At 46.6% G+C, this 19,140-nt stretch overlaps 1 protein-coding gene across 4 annotated transcripts in view; it reads right to left on the bottom strand.

The window, feature by feature from the left end:
- PIGN (phosphatidylinositol glycan anchor biosynthesis class N) overlaps positions 1 to 19,140 on the bottom strand; it is a 336,158-nt gene that overhangs the window by 16,849 nt on the left and 300,169 nt on the right. For all 4 annotated transcript variants that reach the window (XM_081872989.1, XM_081872992.1, XM_081872990.1 and 1 more), the window contains exons 21-26: positions 18,679 to 18,781; positions 17,278 to 17,380; positions 15,451 to 15,537; positions 13,379 to 13,434; positions 11,628 to 11,703; positions 9,253 to 9,326 (exon numbers count right to left, since the gene is read on the bottom strand). In XM_081872989.1, coding sequence (XP_081729115.1) covers positions 9,253 to 9,326; positions 11,628 to 11,703; positions 13,379 to 13,434; positions 15,451 to 15,537; positions 17,278 to 17,380; positions 18,679 to 18,781 — 499 coding nt within the window. The remainder of the gene's footprint in view (positions 1 to 9,252; positions 9,327 to 11,627; positions 11,704 to 13,378; positions 13,435 to 15,450; positions 15,538 to 17,277; positions 17,381 to 18,678; positions 18,782 to 19,140) is intronic.

The raw sequence follows: 19,140 nt of genomic DNA, 5'->3' as shown, positions 1-19,140 counted from the left end.
TCAGTTCTCCTTTCATCTGTTTCCTTGGAATTATGTGTCTTAGGTTACCAGGGATATACATACCCTGGGCTAACTAAGGAGGAGGGATCAAAATTCTGTATTAAGGCAAGTTTAAAAGGAAGGCCATTTCCCTACAGTTGCTCACAGAGCGAATTGTGTGGAAGCCTTTGTTATTCTACTGTATTTAACAGCAGTATTGAGAAGTCACCTTTCAGGACAGAGCCTTCTCAAGGCAGCTTCTAAAAATGTAATGCAATGCTGAGGGCATAGTAAGTTTAAAAGAAAAAAGAAACCACGATAATTATTGAAATTTTGGTTCTGTATCTGCTACTCACGAGGAACAGAAGAGCACTGAGAGCTTAGCTGGTGGCCCTGCTAAGCTTCTCTGTATTTCCAACATGTCACAAAGCACTGCTCACACGTTTTTCAAGGTTTATTCCTGCCCCCCTAAGTAATATCCTACATTTCCTCCAAGGAGCTCAAGGCTGTGTGAATCGTTTTCTCCCTCACTACCTGCCACATTTTATGCTCGCAAAAGCCCTGCTGTGAGGTAAGAAACGGGGTATTCCTAATCCTTGTCCAACATTCAAATCCAGCCTTTGCTAGCCGGGTGCCTTCCAGCTGTGGTGGCTGTGGATGATAGGAATTGTAGTTCGAAAGGTCTGAAAGGAGCCTGGCTGGTCAAGGTGGCTCTAACCACTCGCCACACCTGCTGTGAAGGTGATTTCCACAGCTTTAGGGATTAGAAACCTGTTTGCTGAAAGCAAACCTCCTCTTACAAAGCTGAGTTCTGTGGCCATTACCAAAGCAGTTACTTTGGGCAAAACAAAACCCCATCCTGGCTGACATGATGTATTAACCAAACAAACCCAAGACATTTTATTTTATTGCTGCAGCTTTAGGCTTATATCTTTAAAAAACCTGGTGGAAGTCGATGCTTATAATTCCAGGTAGGTAAGTGTTATGTAGTGAAGTTTCACCCTGGGCCAGCAGGGGGATACTGTATATAGTTTTCACTCAGGTCTGTAGATAGTTTTCCCTCAGGTCCGCGTCAGTTATTTTAGGCGGGAACTCTGGGCTGTTGTTGTTACAATGTTGACAGCCGGCTGCCTATAAAAGCAGGCCGGCTGAGCTGTTTGCAGTCAGTTCTTTTCCAGCTTATGAAATAAAGAGCTAGTTGGAGAAATCGCTGGTCGTCGGCTATGTCAACCCACAACTTAACACTGGCGACGAGGATGGGATGGATGGACATCAGAGCACAGCCAGATGCGGCCAGCCTCTGAACTGAGCTGAATCACTGAGCTGAATCACAGAGCGAAATCACTGAGCGAAATCACTGGACAGAACCAATTCAGAGCTGACTGTTCTGGCTAGAGCACTGTGTTCCATCCATCGCCCTTCACGCCGGCATCGGAATCATGGCTTCACTTGTGCCTCTACCGCCGTTTGCGCCAGCCTCTGAATCATGGGACTCCTACCTCGCTCGGTTCGACTGCTACCTCCAAGCCAACGAGCTGACAGCAGTATCAAAGGATCGTAAGCGGGGCCTATTCCTCAGCCTCTGTGGGCCTGAGGTGTTTGAGACGGCCCGAGCATTGGTTGCGCCCGAAGCAGTCCAGGCAACACCATGGGACACGATCCAAGAGAAGCTCCGCAACCACTACGCACCAAAGCCGTCCAAGATTGCTGCCCGCCATGCGTTCTACCACCGGAACCAGGCAGAGGGGGAGTCAATCAACAACTACACCACCGCCCTGCGACAGGCTGCAATGCACTGTGAGTTCCGAGACTTAGACGATGCCCTGATGGATCGAATCGTCTGCGGGGTCCGCAGCTGCAACGGCGTCTCCTCGCCAAGCCAGACCTCACGCTGCAGAAAGCCATTGAGGAGGCTGTGGCCTCAGAAGCTGCTGAACGCTCCGCCCAGGAGCCCAGGAGATCCGCAAGTGCAGCAGCCCGCGTCTTGCTAGGGAGCCAGTTCCAGTGCATCATGAAGAGGCCAGCAGTGATGAGGCATCCTCCAGTGAAGGCGATGACGTGCACCAGACAAAGCGGGAGCACAGGAAGTTCCAACAGAAGTCCGAGGGCCAACCGGAATGTGCCGGCTGCGGAGGCAACCATTCCCGTGCCAAGTGTCGATTCAGAGACGCCATCTGTAGGAAGTGTTCCAGAAGGGGCCACATCGCTAAGGTCTGCCGATCGGCTCCGTCTGACACCCCCCCTTCATCGACTCGCAAGTCCAAGCCTTCACTCCAGTCTGCTAAGGAAAGTTGTTTCGCTCTCACCAACTGCCGCTGCCCGTCTGGAACCACGATTGGCCAAACCGACTCGCCTACGCGACGCAAGCTGAACGTCACGGTGCTCATTGAAGGAGCTCCATGTGACATGGAGATCGACACCGGGTCTGCCCTGTCCATCGTGTCGTGGAGCACCATCAAAAGACTGGTACCCAGAGTGTCCAAAAGGCAACTCGACTCTCACCGCGTACACCTGAGAGACTACCAGGGAAACGACATTCCCGTGGTAGGCGTTGGCCGGTTCCGGATTGCCTTCAAGGATTTTTCGGGCCTGCTCCGGTTGGTGGTGGTCGAAGGTCAGCGGCCAAGCCTCCTAGGGCTAGACTGGTTTGATGCCCTCGGCCTGGAAGTCACCGGCATCAACTGCATCTCTAACGCAGAGACTGAGGGTCTGGTCAAAGACTTTGCCGAGGTTTTTGACGGCACCTTGGGGCAATATACAGGTACGCCCATCTCCTTTAGCCTTGATCCACAAGTCACCCCCATCAAGCTAAAGCCACGCCGGGTTCCCTTTGCTCTCAAGGCTAAGGTGGACGAACAACTGGACAAACTGATCGCCCAAGGAGTTTTGGAGCCGGTTGACCACGCCAAGTGGGAAACCCCCATCGTCACGCCTGTCAAGCCAGATGGGTCGGTGAGAATCTGCGCTGACTACAAGTGCACGATCAACAAGGCACTTCAGCAGCACGCTTATCCGGTTCCTGTTGTCCAACACCTGCTGCATTCCCTGGGTGAGGGTAAGGTCTTCGCTAAGCTGGACCTTGCCCAAGCCTATCAACAACTGCCAGTCGATGATGCCACTGCTGAAGCCCAGACGATCGTCACCCACCGGGGGGCATTCCGTTGCCGCCGGTTGCAGTTCGGGGTGAGTGTGGCTCCTGGCATCTTCCAAAGCCTTATGGAGCGTCTCCTGCAAGGGCTTCCGGGCGTGGTACCATATTTTGATGACGTCTTGGTGTCTGCAGACTCACACCAGCAGCTGTTCGAGCGCCTCCGTGCCGTGCTGACCAGGTTCCAAGAGGCCGGGCTCAAGGTAAAGAGGGAGAAGTGCCAGATCGCCGTTCCACAGGTAGAGTTTCTGGGCTATCTTATCGATGCCTCCGGCCTTCACCCGACCACATCCAAGATCCGCGCTATCCAGCAGGCCCCCACCCCAAAGAACAAGACGGAGTTGCAGGCATTCCTGGGGCTGCTGAACTTTTATAACATGTTCCTGCCCCACAAAGCCACAGTGGCTGAGCCTCTTCACCGACTCCTTAGTACAAAGACGCCTTGGGCCTGGGGTCATCGGGAGACGGCGGCCTTCAACGCGGTTAAGGCTCTCCTTTCATCAGACAGTGTGCTGGTACAGTACAGTGAATCCAGGCCGCTGGTCCTTGCCTGCGACGCCTCACCTTTTGGCATCGGTGCTGTCCTTAGTCACCGTTTTCCAGATGGAAGAGAAGCACCACTCGCCTACTTTTCCAGGACACTATCTCTGACGGAACGGAATTACAGCCAGCTCGACAAGGAGGCATTGGCACTTGTGGCTGGAGTGAAGAGGTTCCATGAATACCTCTATGGCAGGACTTTTGACCTCATCACTGACCACAAGCCACTCTTGGGCCTCCTCGCCGGTGATCGTCCAACTCCACCGGTCCTCTCGCCACGCATGCTGCGATGGACTGTTTTCCTGGCTGCCTACCACTACCGGCTCATCCATCGCCCAGGGAAATCAATGGGCCATGCCGACGCCCTCAGCCGTTGCCCTCTTCCAGCATTTGTGGAAGACCCGGCTCCAGCTTCATCGCTCCTTCTGATTGAGGATCTTCCGGCAGCGCCTGTATCAGCTGCCACTGTGGCCTCCGCGTCTGCCCAGGATCACACCATCAGCCGGGTGCTCAACTGGGTGTGGAGGGGGTGGCCACAAGGGCCTTTTGCATCGGAGTTCCAGCCCTTCGCAACCAGACAACATGAACTCTCAGCTCATTGCGGCTGTCTGCTGTGGGGAGACCGCGTCGTGATTCCCCAGGGACTCCGTCAGCGCGTCCTGGAGGCTCTGCACGTTGGCCACCCGGGAATTGTCAAAATGAAGGCGTTGGCTCGGTGTTACGTCTGGTGGCCTAATATGGACGATGCCATCACTGCCTGGGTGTCCGCCTGTCAAGCGTGCCAAGAGTTGAGGCCTGCACCACCGGCAGCTAAGGGACACACCTGGGAGACGCCAAAGACACCCTGGTCGAGGGTGCACATCGATCTGGCTGGCCCCTTTCACGGCCGGACCTTTATGGTAGTGGTGGACGCCTATTCCAAATGGCTGGAGGTCACCCTGATGCCCTCCACCACTACCGAAGCTGTCATCCGGGTGCTGCGAGGCCTGTTTGCAACGCATGGGTGTCCTGATGTCCTTGTCTCTGACAACGGACCACAGTTCACGTCAGGCACGTTTGAGCGGTATCTTTTGGGACTGGGCATCCGCCATGCCCTAACGGCACCCTTTCATCCATCCAGCAACGGGCAAGCGGAAAGAATGGTGCGCTCGGCAAAAGAGGCACTGGCGCGCCTGGACCGGGGAGACTGGCATGAGCGGGTCGCCGAATACTTGTTCGTGCAACACATCACCCCTCATGCGGCCACAGGGAGGAGTCCTGCTGAACTGCTTATGGGCCGCCGCCTCAGGTCACCGCTCGACCGGCTACACCCGGACTTTGCCGTGGCTGAACCCCCAGGCTGTGCCAATGCGCCACAGTCATTTGTCCCTGGAAACCAGGTCTTTGCCCGGAACTATGTGGGGGACATTCCTTGGGTGCCAGCCACAGTAGTGGGAGTCACTGGACCTCGCTCGTACCAGGTGGCACTCGAAGACGGACGCTTGTGGCGACGGCACATAGACCAGCTTAGGCGCAGGGTTGGGGACTTGGACACTACCGAGGTGCCCCCAACTGCGCTTGCGGCTCCAGAAGAGACACGTACAGATGGCGAGGCCCCACCTACACCTCCCTCGCAAACTGCCAGCGTGGAGCCGAACCAAGCCGCTTCAGAGGGTCTGCCAGACTTACCACAGACTCAGACCACTCCACTTGCGGAGGCTCCACCCACAGCAGCGGATCCAGGGGATTTGGTTCCAACGCCACCTAGGGTCGCACCACAGTCTCAGCAAGAACTGTGTGGCCCTCCGGACTTGGCTACCAGTCCCCGGCGGTCTGGCAGAGTTTCCAAGCGCCCAACTTATTTAAAGGACTATGTTGTTGGACATGTATCACTGTTGGTCTAAGTATGGGAAATGTAACCAATATGCTTTTGTGCCTAATTGAACCATTACGCGTAGTGCTGTATATAAGGACACCATTACGATTGTAACTAACGCCTTATCTCGGTGGGGAGGGGTGTTATGTAGTGAAGTTTCACCCTGGGCCAGCAGGGGGATACTGTATATAGTTTTCACTCAGGTCTGTAGATAGTTTTCCCTCAGGTCCGCGTCAGTTATTTTAGGCGGGAACTCTGGGCTGTTGTTGTTACAATGTTGACAGCCGGCTGCCTATAAAAGCAGGCCGGCTGAGCTGTTTGCAGTCAGTTCTTTTCCAGCTTATGAAATAAAGAGCTAGTTGGAGAAATCGCTGGTCGTCGGCTATGTCAACCCACAACTTAACAGTAAGTGTGTGTAATAAGGGCTGTATTAAGTTAGGAAATGAACCCAGGAATCCAGCCTAATGTAGCAGATGAAATGTTAGACTTGAACTAGGGATATTTAGCTCAAAATATTAGAAATGCTTCAGAGCAACACTTTGCATTATTTTGCCTGACTTCAGGCCCTGTGTACCTGAAGTCAGCCCAGATACTGCGGTCCAGTTCTGAGATTCTTCTAGCAGTTCCCTCGCTGCGAGAAGTGAAGCTACAGGGAATCAGGCAGAGGGCCTTCTCGGTAGTGGCACCCACCCTGTGGCACCACCCTCCCATCAGATGTCAAGGAGAAGAGTAACTATATAACCTTTAGAAGACACTGTGTTTTTAGATATGCTGTAAGCCATCCAGAGAGGCACGGGAAACCCAGCCAGATGGGCAAGGTATAAATAATAAAATTATCGTGATGATGATGATTATCTGAAGGCAGCCCTGCATAGGGATGCTTTTTAATGTTTTGTTATGTTTATATATATGCTGGAAGCTGCCCAGAGTGGCTGGGGCAACCCAGTCAGAAGGGTAGGGTACAAATAATAAAATTATTATTATTATTGACTTTCAGGTCTCTCATTTGCAACCGAAAATGGCTCTAGTGGTTCAACCTATAAGCAACTGAGCCAGAGCCCTTGCAAATCCTCTCAGAAAGGACTCTTTCTGAGTCTCCCTACCACTCAGGGAGACAAGCTCTTGTTCACAACTTTAATACTCCCCAAGAGAACCAAGGCAGTTCTTAATGGCCTCCCTAAATCTTTTCATTTATATTTGTTCCAGGTTGATAAGGCAGCCACTCTCTTTTGTGCCCCAATAACTGATAGAGACACCCTCCACCAAGTTCACGAATGGATGAGTGTTGAGTTCCACTTAGCCTAGAGGCACAAGAAACTAGTTATCCAAGTCTTTGGTATACAAGATCATTTGTGTTTGGGAAAGCACATTTCAGGGAACGAAATGGACTATGAACAAGCAAAGTGAAATACAGCTGAAGACTTTTTCATTATCTTTATTTTTCATTAAGTGATTGAAATATTAGGCCACATGAACGCCGCTCTAAATTGCTAATGACTGGCTCTGCCAGCGACTTGCACTGAAACAACGCTGCAAACAGCTGACCTAGTAGCAGGGAGATGGGCCATTAACTGTAATAATAATTTAATTGTAAAGAATTATAATTAGAAGTGTGCTATCAGTTACAGTGTGAAATTTCATTAAAATGTGCTATTCCATAGCACAGAGCAAGACTATTACGGTGGCTTCTAACAAATGATCCCCCCTCCGAGAAAAAAGCAGAATCTGGTCACGTGATCCAAGCGTCAACTTGGTAAATTAATTATACCTTACAAGATCATTATGAATTTGACAAATCCAGTTCCTGCAGATTAGCTTACAAGCTTAGTTGGCTTTGAAAAGCAGATGCACAGCTGGATATCACCATGTTATTAAAATTACTGGCAAAACTTTTAACAGCGACCACATAGAGGTATGGGATGCGGGTGGCGCTGTGGGTTAAACCACAGAGCCTAGGACTTTCCGATCAGAAGGTCGGCGGTTCGAATCCCCGTGACGGGGTAAGCTCCCGTTGTTTGGTCCCAGCTCCTGCCCACCTAGCAGTTCGAAAGCACCTCAAAGTGCAAGTAGATAAATAGGTACCGCTCCGGCGGGAAGGTAAACGGCATTTCCGTGCACTGCTCTGGTTCTCCAGAAGTGGCTTAGTCATGCTGGCCACATGACCTGGAAGCTGTACAACGGCTCCCTCGGCCAGTAAAGCGAGATGAGCACCGAAATCCCAGAGTCGGTCACGACTGGACCTAATGGTCGGGGGTCCCTTTACCTTTCCTTTACATAGAGGCAAATACATATACCCATCAACTAAAAGGGCAGTCTGGAGTGGAGTCCCTAAGGTGGTTGGATGGGGCTGTGTAGCCTACTTCGGCAACTCCTGCCAAATGTATTGTTCTGCTCTCCTTTGGACCACATCAATGGGGCCAAGGGGGTGGGTGGGTCTTGTCATCTGGGCAGCCCAATACCTGCATACACACTGCCCAGGTTCTTGTGCCCCAGGGAAGTCACTTCGGTGCTGCAAACGCAGCAGTTTGACTCCACCCCCAGAGGCACACTCCATCATCTCTACAGACAGACAGATGCCTGTGATGTTAACATATGAGAGTGCTGGCGGTGAATTAGTTAAACAAGTTACCCAATCAGAACCCAGGGGGGGTGGAGTCAGAGGGACTATAAAACCAGCTCTGGGAGGGGCGAAAGGAGAGGTCGTTGGGAGGTTGGTTGGAGTGGGAGTGAATTGGGGTAGAGTCTGTGGGTAGGTTGAGTTAGTGTAGCGAAATAAGCTAAGTCAGGAATAGTTAGGAGCTAGGGAGACAAGTAAATATCTGAGAGGTGGTTTAGTGAGTGAGAGCAGGTAGTGGAAGTTATAGGTCTGGACAGGCACCCCATGATTGTAATGGACCGATACCGTTTATGAAACCACACACTTGTTAAACTGCAATAAATAAACAAAAGTTTATGTTCCAATTTAAACCTGACTGGACTCAGCATTGTACCAGGAAGGGCCTGGGTGGTGGCAGCGAGAAATCAAGTGATGGCACAGGGATCAATAGACGGTGAAATGTCCGGGGACCCTGTGTGATCGCCACAGTAAAAACGACAACAATAGGACGGTTGGAAGTCAACCATAGAACCTTCATCGTTTATGGGTTCACATGATCAATAGCAGTGACAGCAGCAAGAACCTTCAATAAACATCGAACTATTCTTTACTTTGCATAACTTAAGAGCTATGCTCAGCTGTAGCATATAGAAGACAAAGAGCATAATGTTGTAAAGGAAATACCAATTATGGTAGTGGACTGCAAGTATCAGATCTATAGCTCAGAGCAGATCTTAACGTAATATCTAAAATACAGCATCCATGGAACAGGGCTGGTCCAGACATTTTCCAGCCTGGGGCACAGAAGCAAATGCTCCCCCAAATAAATCTTCTCTTCCCTTGTAGTAATATTACAATAATAATAATAATAATAATAAACTGAAAATTCACTCTGCCGAATGGCAGGGCCTGCCCTGTATGTGAAATAGATGCAAACAGGAACTCAAATCACTACCAGTGTTTTAAAAAGCATTTTTTTATATAGTCAGAGATTTGATAAAGCTTGAACCCAGTGAATGAAGAATAACTGTACTCGCTGCAGGGATTTACAAAGAAATAGCTGCAGACAGTTTACTCCGTGCACCCCAATGAACCCCCAAGCAACTGCTACTTCGGTAAAAGTGTTTACTGTACCTTTTTGATGATAGCTGCGTTGTGACTTGAACAGCTTCAAAGGCACATGACACAAGAACAAAAGGGATTACAATCTGTCGAGGACACGGAATTACATTAAGCTAATTGAAATACCGCAGAAAACAAAAAACAACCAACAGCCACAAATTAACATAGCTAGTATTCAAAGAGACAGTCAAGCACATCTTGAGGTTGGCTTTACAAAATTCATCGTTTTGAATGCAAACATTTTATCTAGTTAACAGACCTGTTGCCTTCAGTCATGGCCCTGTAGATTCTGTGCATTGCAATCAGAATATTAATAGTCCTTGTTACAATTCTAATACAGCAGTATATATTTTAGAAATAAACTACTGTGTTATGCCAGGGCTCTTCAAATTATTCTACCTTCACGGAACACTTCCCATACAAATTTGCCTGCTGAGGAACTTCTGGGGCACGTTCTCGACTTCATATTGCCGAGAAAGATTGCCAGTATTTTGTCTGCCTTTACTGCTCTTCTTAGAGAGGAAACTTTGGCAGCTTCCAATGTCGCCATCCCATGAAATAGTCAGAAAACCACTAGGTGTTTCCACTTTCTGAGCCATTTTCTCTAGGACTGGTACAATTCACTCATTGGTTCGTTCCTTAGAATCCAGACAGTGTTTCTCCCAATTTGCTGAATCTGTTTTTCTCCAAATGTAAATGCTGGTTTGCAGTGATGTTTGGTATTTCCAGTGTGCAACCTTCGCGAGCCTGGTGCCCTCCAGGGCTACAACTCCTATCTGCCGCTGACAGAACTTGCTGGAGGGCACCAGGTTGGCAAAGGCTGGTGTAACACAATCCTCTGAGGTCTGAGCGGGCGCAGTGCTATTATCTCATTGTGCCTGGAGGTGTGACTTGTGACATGCATGATGATAGTGGGTAATCCATTACCTGTTCCACAATGCTGCCCCTCTGCAACACAGTTTAACATGCTGTATCCCTGAACAGGAATGGATGGATCCGTCAGTTCCCAATTTATCTCATTCTCAGTCCCTTTCGCTTCTTGCGGCTTTCTTTTAAACTGCACTAAAACACGAGAATGGGGCCTTCTCTGCAGTGGCACCCTGCCTGTGGAATGCTCTCCCCAGGGAAGTTCGCCCGGTCCCTTCATTATACACCTTTAGGCGCCAGGCAAAAACAGGCCTTTGGTTGATTTGATTGACATCCTAAGCCCTTTTAAAATGTGGTTTGTTTTTCTTCTTGGGTGTGTGATTAGGTTGTTGTTTTTATTTTGATTATATATATATATATATGTATTGTGGTTTTATACAGTGGTACCTCAGGTTCTGAACTTAATTCGTTCCGGAGGTCCATTCTTAACCCAAAACCGTTCTTAACCTAAGGCGTACTTTCACTAATGGGGCCTCCCGCTGCTGCTGCGCCGCCGGCACATGATTTTCGTTCTCATCCTGGGGCAAAGTTTGTAACTCAAGGTACTACTTCCGGGTTAGCGGAGTTTGTAACCCAAAGTGTTTGTAACCTAAGGTACTAGTGTATTTTGATTTTGTGCTGTGACCTCCAGGTATAGGGCAGTATATAAATTCAATAAATAATAAAAAATTAACAATAAAATTTGCAACCCGTTAAGTTACAGGTTTACACAGTGGTCCCAGGACTGCCTTCAGAATATAAAGTCTTTTCACAAGTAACAAGTGCTCCACAGCTGCTAGAAAGCTTGACTGCTGCCACGACCACCATGCATATGTTCAAATGTGATCACAATGGATAACAACCCTCCTCCCAGGGATTTCCATAGCGGGTGGTGGGAGAAAAAGATGGCCACCCCAGGGCAATCATCATCTTTATCAACAAGCAGCAGCAACAAACAAGGTTTCATATGGAATTCTGCTTATTTCAGTAGGACCATCCACCATTCTGGATAGCTCAGCTGGATAGAGCATGGTGTTGATAATACCAAGGTTGCAGGTTTGGTCCCCGTATGGGACAGCAGAGTAGACCTGCATTGCAGGGGGTTGGACTTAGATGACCCTTAGGGTCTCTTCCAACTCTACAATTCTATGAGTCTATGACTTACTTTATTTAGCTTGCCTTACAGCTCACGAATATATATTTTTTAACATTCCTCGGAAGTCGAACGGCTTCCAAAATGCGTTTTTCATTTTTCCCCATTTACTTTGCAGCCAGCCCGTTGATCCTCGGTTTTCAAATGTTTGTGAAGCCAAACGGTCTTTTGGAACGGATTACATTTGAAAACAGAGGTTCCACTGTGTGTGTGTAGCATTTTGCATTTAAGAAGTCTTACAAGAGCAGATAGGTTATTTGTGCAGGGACAGTTAAGTTAGAATTGAATAAATCTGATCACATCATTCCCTAAAGGTGCGATTACTAACCTTCCACAACAGCAAGGCTCCCATCAGGAAAGGGCTGAACACAGTCAAGAAGCAATGGACTGAGGTTGGATCAAAACTAGAGACCAAGAATAAAACCAAAACAAACATTATGTATTTTCTGCAAGTAATATGCTCTACTAGGAAACAGGAGTCCCCCCCCCCTTACAATCAACATTTGAATTATCATGCAACAACCTTTCAGGTCACACGGCTTCTAGTTTTATAGGCTGCCTCTATTTTTTTACATAACAAGCAAACAGTTCTTGGATGCTACTTTTTGCTATAAAGTTTTATTTCTGCAGCACCTTTTGTTTTACGAAATGTTTCCCACCCTCCGTTTGCTTTCACAACAGGTCAGTACTTGGACAGACAAAGAGTTCTTTTAAACAGGCTGCCAAGAGTCAAAAAATGTTGGTACTTGCATAGCAAGTTTCTGCTGTTGCTTCATGAAGAGTATCTCATGAGATACCCTTGTTCTGGTGACCTTTCTGCTGGATTGCTACAATGCACCTGCATGTCAGACTGCCCTTGGAGATGATCCAGAAGCTTCGGCCGGGTGCTGGGGATGATAAGTGGTTCAACATGCTAGACTCACGAGGCGCTGGATCTTAAGGAGCTGCACTAGCTACCAATATGTTGCTGTACCAAATTCAAGGCACTTGTGGAGTCCTTTGCAACTTGGGAACTAGATATCTGAAGTAGAGTTTCCCTCTGTATAATAATAATAATAATAATAATAATAATAATAATAATAATAATTTATTATTTATTATTTATACCCTGCCCATTTGGCTGGGCTTCCCCAGCCACTCTGGGCGGCTTCCAAAAAAATATTAAAATACTGTAATACATCAAACATTAAAAGCTTCCCTAAACAGGGCTGCCTTCAGATGTCGTCTAAAAGTCTGGTGGTGGTTGTTCTCTTTGACATCTGGTGGGAGGGCGTTCCACAGGGAGCCACTACCAAGAAGGCCCTCTGCCTGGTTCCTTGTAACTTGGCTTCTCGCAGTGAGGGAACCGCCAGAAGGCCCTTGGCGCTGGATCTCAGCATCCGGGCAGAACGATGGGGGTGGAGACGCTCCTTCAGATATACTGGACCGAGGCCATTTGGGGCTTTAAAGGTCAGCACCAACACTTTGAATTGTGCTTGGAAACATACTGGGAGCCAATGTAGGTCCCAGTCACCAGTCTAGCTGCCGCGTTCTGGATTAGTTGTAGTTTTCAGGTCACCTTCAAAGGTAGCCCCACGTAGAGCGCATTGCAGTAGTCCAAGCAGGAAATAACCAGAGCATGCACTACTCTGGCGAGGCAGTCCACAGGCAGATGGGGTCTCAGCCTGCGTATCAGATGGAGCTGGTAAACAGCTGCCCTGGACACAGATTTGACCTGTGCCTCCATGGACAGCTGTGAGTCCAAAATGATTCCCAGGCTGCGCACCTGGTGCTTCAGGGGCACAGTTACCCCATTCAGGACCAGGGAATCCTCCACACCTGTCCGCCTCCTGTCCCCCCAAAATAGTATTTCTGTCTTGTCAGGATTCAACCTCAATCTGTTAGCCGCCATCCATCCTCCAACCGCCTCCAGACACTCTGTATCAGGCTACTCATGTGTTAAGATGTGACAGGATGGCGCTACTTGATTGCCAAGAGAAATCCATTATGTAGTGACATAGGGCAGGGCCTTCTCTGTTGTGGCACCCCACTTATGGAATTCCCCTTCCAACTTCTCTAGACGTAGTTCACAATAGTTACCTGTTCACAGAAGCTATGTTTCCAGTACCGAAAAAGGCTGTCACTTGGAAGAAAACCTGGGTAGGGCTAAGGAAAACACAACAAGCTCCTTATTGAGCAAATGGTTACACTTCTTTCACATGCTAGCGTTCCCAATGACAACTTTGCACCACAGGTATAAGATAATGGTAAAAATAACACACCAAGCTGTGCATGGGAAGTGAGAAGAGAGGAATGATGCTTGCAAAGGCTTTAGAATATTTTTTTGATTAGACATCCAAAAAGATACCTTTGTCTCAATCACAATTAATGGGTAGATTAAATATTATTGGCAGCCCATCTTTCAGGAAGACAAAGCCCGTGTATGTAATAGCCAATTTTATATAGCAACATCTGCTCATTCCTGCCCCCCCATCTTGCATTGTGTTAGAGTCACATGATTTTTAACATGTCAGGTGAACGGTAGCTGGGTAACCAAACTATTCTGAAAGCATAACTGTTCTGATCGATCAGTTTCCATTGTCCAATAGGAAAAGTAAGAAAAGGGGTAGGACTACTCAAATTTTAACAGGGTGAAAGCAGGTCCCATTTGTTTGATCAACAAGACCTCGTTAGATTCAGCATTCAGGTAACAACCAAAAACTCTACCTGTAGGTGATGTGTACTAAAACAAATTAAGGGAAACAGGAATCAGAAAGATCTTTACTGCCTTCTCCTAAATCCCAAGCCTCAGTTTTTAGATGCATATATAAAGAAGTCAAGTATATACATCCCTGCAAAGCTTTGAAATTGTCCCCCCACTCTATATATTAATGCAGCTTTCTCACTGTTAGGAAAGCATAACTACATGGGTAGGCAAACTAAGGCCCGGGGGTTGGATCCGGCCCAATCGCCTTCTAAATCTGGCCTGTGGACGGTCTGGGAATCAGCGTGTTTTTACATTAGAATGTCTCCTTTTATTTAAAATGCATCTCTGGGTTATTTGTGGGACATAGGAATTCTTTCTTTTTTTTCCTTTCAAAATATAGTCCGCCGCCCCCACAAGGTCTGAGTGGACCCCTGCTGAAAAAATTTGCTGAGCCCTGCATAACTGCAAATAAAGAAATCCAAAGCATGTACTTCTCAGAAGTGTTTAATGGCCCAACAATATAGTGAGCAAAACTCTTCTTCTGAGATTCATACCTACAATTTCTGTGTAAGACAAGAAGGAGACGAAAAGCACAAAACCACAAAAGTTCCAGTATGCTAAATATATGCAGTATGAATCAACTCATGGAAAATCAGGTTAACCAAAGGCCAGCTCACAAGTCCTAACTGGGAAGCTTCATTACTAAACGTTTCTGGATATCGTTTTAAAAATTTTAAATTATTATTTAAAAAACTGGGCACAGTATATAGACTCAATGAAGCAACAACAGCATTGTTATGTAAACTTTCATTCCTCATAATAATAATAATAAATAATAAATTTTATTTATACCCCGCCCTCCCCGGCCAGAACCGGGCTCAGGACGGCTAACACCAGTAAAATTACAGTAAAAACATAATGGGGAGGGGGAAACAATTTAAAATACAGGTTAAAATGCAATTTAAAATGCAGCCTCATTTTAAAAGTAGCTCGTAGATCAAAACCATAAGGGGCGGGAAACATAAGGGTCAGACTGAATCCAAACCAAAGGCCAGGCGGAACAGCTGTGTCTTGCAGGCCCTGCAAAAAGATGCAAGGGCCCTAGTCTCTTGTGACAAAGCGTTCCACCAAGTTGGGGCCAGTACTGAAAAGGCCCTGGCCCTAGTTGAGACCAATCTAACCACCTTGTGACTTGCGACCTCCAAAATGTTGTCATTTGTGGACCTTAAGGTCATCTGTGGGGCATACCAGGAGAGGCGGTCCCGTAGGTATGTGGGTCCTAGGCCACATGTATGCTTCCTGTCCCATTGACAAGCACATTGCTTGTAAAATTATCCACTAGCAATTCCAAGGCGGGCCCATCCTAAGAAACCAAGATTTTGCTTTTTTAGAGGGGAAGGGAATGAAAACGAAAAGCCAACCCATTGCATTGCAACCAGGCCTTCACTCAAGGAAAAAAGGATACGAAGAAAAAAGATCGCCGGACGTCATCCAAATGAAGTTGTCGGAACTGTGTTAGATCATTAGTGTATGAAAAGCTGAGAGCAGCAAGCTGTAAAAGAGAGAAGAGAAATCAATGCCACGATGTCAGCTGCTATCCTGTTGATATTAAAGGTATATTTTCCGGGGAGCAAATGAGAATTTAAAGAGTTATTCCTTCAGAGAAGCCCGTGTCTGTTGCTATGAAAGCATCTTCCCCAACAGTTTTATTATACTTTAATGACTCTCAATAAAGTTATCGTTCAAGCAGGATGATCAAGTGGAAATGCTTCTGCTGCCTTAGGTAAGGAAATAACTCCCCGAACTTTCCATTTGCTCTCTTATTTCTTCCTGCTTTTCCCCAAACGTCCTGGAAGGAGACATATTTTCATAATTCAGAAAAAGGTGATTTTTGCAGCTGAAGCATTCTCCTCTAGTGAGCTACAGCAGGAAGCAACGGAGGTGCCGTATTCGCGACTGCCGTTAATTCCTTCCCTCTGGTGCAGTGTTGATTTACGTGGATTGACAGCATAGCACCTAATAACTTCTTATTTCCATTGCTCCCACATTAGAGCACTCAACTGGATAATAGCACTCAGCCAGGTTACTGCAGAGCAAACTGAGCTACCTCCAGAGAGAGTAAGCATGGTTTGGTTTCTGTCATTCTCCTAGGTGCTGGTTCAGGTGTGGGGAACCTTTGGCCCTCCAGATATTGCTTTGAAAAAAATTCAAAAAACATTTATTCAAAAGTGACAATAAAACACATTTGCAATCAATATAACTGTACAGTGGTACCTCGGGTTACATACGCTTCAGTTTACATACGCTTCAGGTTACAGACTCTGTTAACCCAGAAATAGTACCTCAGGTTAAGAACTTTGCTTCAAGATGAGAACAGAAATCGTGTTCTGGTGGCGCGGCAGCAGCAGGAGGCCCCATTAGCTAAAGGGGTGCTTCAGGTTAAGAACAGCTTCAGGTTATGAACGGACCTCCGGAACAAATTAAGTACTTAACCTGAGGTACCACTGTATTCCCTCCACAGACACTTCTGTGATGGTGCTGGTATTAAAATTCTGGTCTCCCTTTCCCCCCGCCTTTTACTGAAGAAGAACAGATATTGCTGAACCACAACTCCCATCATGCTTGCTGGGGCTGATGGGAGTTGTAGTCCAGCAGTATCAGGAGGACCAAAGGCTCTCCACACCTGCTCTAGTTTCTCGGTGTAGCTGCTAGGACCTTTGCGCCAGTGGGCTACATTGAATTTTATGGGATCTGCCTGTGCTATCTTCACCCCTGCAGCCAACCTGAATGCTACATGACTACAGCCTAAAACAGGCATATTCAAACTCGGCCCTCCAGATGTTGTGGGACTACAACTCCCATCATCCCTAGCTAACAGGACCAGTGGTCAGGGGTGATGGGAGTTGTAGTCCCAAAACATCTGGAGGGCCGAGTTTGCCATTGCCTGGCCTAAAATGTGGGTTTAAAATCACTGGGCCTTTCCGACTTCCACCCATCAATTTTAAACATATGGTAAGATTTGAGGACTTATGGGTATCAGTTTGCATCTGCCTAGTGGAAATGGCTGCTGGTACTTTGGATTTTGCATCAACACTCCCTGGTCCATGACCCTTTTGGGCCACCCTAGTTGAGGGAAAAGAGAATCCATTTTTCTTTTATTTGAGAATAATAATGCCTAGCCAAATAATGCCTAAACACATACACATATCAGAAGCAACGAAGTCTAATCAAAGTTAGTGCCCAGTAACTAAATGTCTAAGTGGTTTTTACCTACAGTGAAAATAAGGGTTACCTTTGGCTTTGGTGAAATGCCGTAACGTTGTACTGCTTCTTGTTCCATATTTATCCACACAAACATCAACAAAGCCAACGCCAGGGGGAAAAGTGCTTCATATCTACGTCGAAAGACATTTCAAATAAAAAAAATGCAACCCAGGCATCAAATTTATTTTGCCTCCACCACCCTTCCATAACAAATGCTACTAGGTTGGGTGTTTGTGTGCGAACAGTGGTTTGGCAACTTGTTCAACAACTGTGTTGGCCACAGTCAAGCTGAGCTCTCCATATTCATGTTACCTGCATATTGTTCCGATTAATACAGAAAATGCCAAACAGTTGGAAGAAATATTGCCCTTACTTGGCAATTCTTCCCTCATTTGAAATTGTTACCTTCAAGTCGGGTTCTGGTAAACTGGCAAGTACTATTTATCAGCCTCAGAAATTTATCATCACCTTAGAAATTAGTTGTTTTGTTTGAGCAACGTTTTGTGGATGTGGCAAAATTATTTTTAGGGAGAAGTGAACCAAGATGGCCACATTTTGTTGTTCCCAGAAAGTCGGGATGCTTGAAAAATTCAAAATGGCTACTGCCATCAAAGGTGACTGCCTTCTTTTCCACTACAGGGAGCCAATTTCACAGTGGTCAAAAGATGAATGCATTCAGAAAACACACACACACACACACACTTACAGAGTGAACCGGTCGTTCCTCCAGCAGCCCTTTTTGAGAGCTACTGTATTAAAATACTATGACAAAAGAAAGGGCATTGATTGCAGCTTGCTAAAAATATAAACCTCAGTGTGACATTCCATGCAACTCTATTATTACATTTGAAATACTAGGGGAAACTTCTTCTTTTTTTTACATTTGGATTCACCGCCCTTTTCCTTTAGTAATAATATTTCAACCAACCCCCAAGATGCCTTATTTAAAAGCATAGGTTTAAAAGTAAACAATGGGGGCAGGGATTTCATCTCTTCAAATTTCTGTGTCAAATTCACAAATTTTGGATTGAATTGTTGTTTATCTCCAAATGCTGTTGGAGATCATAAGAAGGGAAAACTGAATGATTCAAACACTTGTTTTTATTTGATCCCCCTGTGCTGATTATTCCTTCCTCTTTTTTACTTTCTGGTTTCTGATTTCTCATGAATCAATGCAATCAAAGGAGCTACAGAAAAATGTTTCAGTGTCATACAAATCACTGGCTAAATGTTTACTCCACAACGTCGGCAATGAGATTTAAACACACACAGCATCTGGAACTTTGTGTCTTACTGGTTAAATGCAATGGAAGAATGACAAGAATATGGCAAAATGAAAATACATGACTTTAAAATTGCTTAGGCAAGAGAAAAGCAAAAAATATATATATATGCTGGAATTTCATTTATAAAGTAGAGAGAGAATTACCCTGTACTAAGCAGAAGGTATGTTGACATCAGGGAAAGAAATATACTCAGCAACCTCGGGAAGAGAAATGTCGGGCTTAGCAGTGGAACTACCAAGGACGAACCTGCAATAAACACAATATCATCTGTCAACACCAACATATTTGAATACCCCCCTCAATGACTCTCAAAGCTTGGGAGCAATGTATGACTTGTGTAGTTTGCATTCACATTCCTAGAAGCTAGGGTGCAGGAAAATGGTTTCTTTCCTCACTCATTGAATTGAATGCCGTGGAATATCCACCACACAGCAAAAACAAAACAAAAAGACCATCTGCTACAACGATTCCGAGTTTACCCCATGAAAAGAGGTGGCCAAGTTTGGATATAACTTTTTTCACAGGATTCTGCGCCACTCAACCAATAGCCTTCTATCACCAGGCTCATTCGTGCTTATGTGGACAATTGAAGTAAGCATGCCTAA

This window comes from Podarcis erhardii (genome assembly GCF_964252035.2).
Source record: "Podarcis erhardii genome assembly, chromosome: 8".
NCBI classification, from domain to species: domain Eukaryota; kingdom Metazoa; phylum Chordata; class Lepidosauria; order Squamata; family Lacertidae; genus Podarcis; species Podarcis erhardii.
Note: the sequence above shows the minus strand (reverse complement) of the source record. Positions and strands in the feature narration are given on the sequence as shown.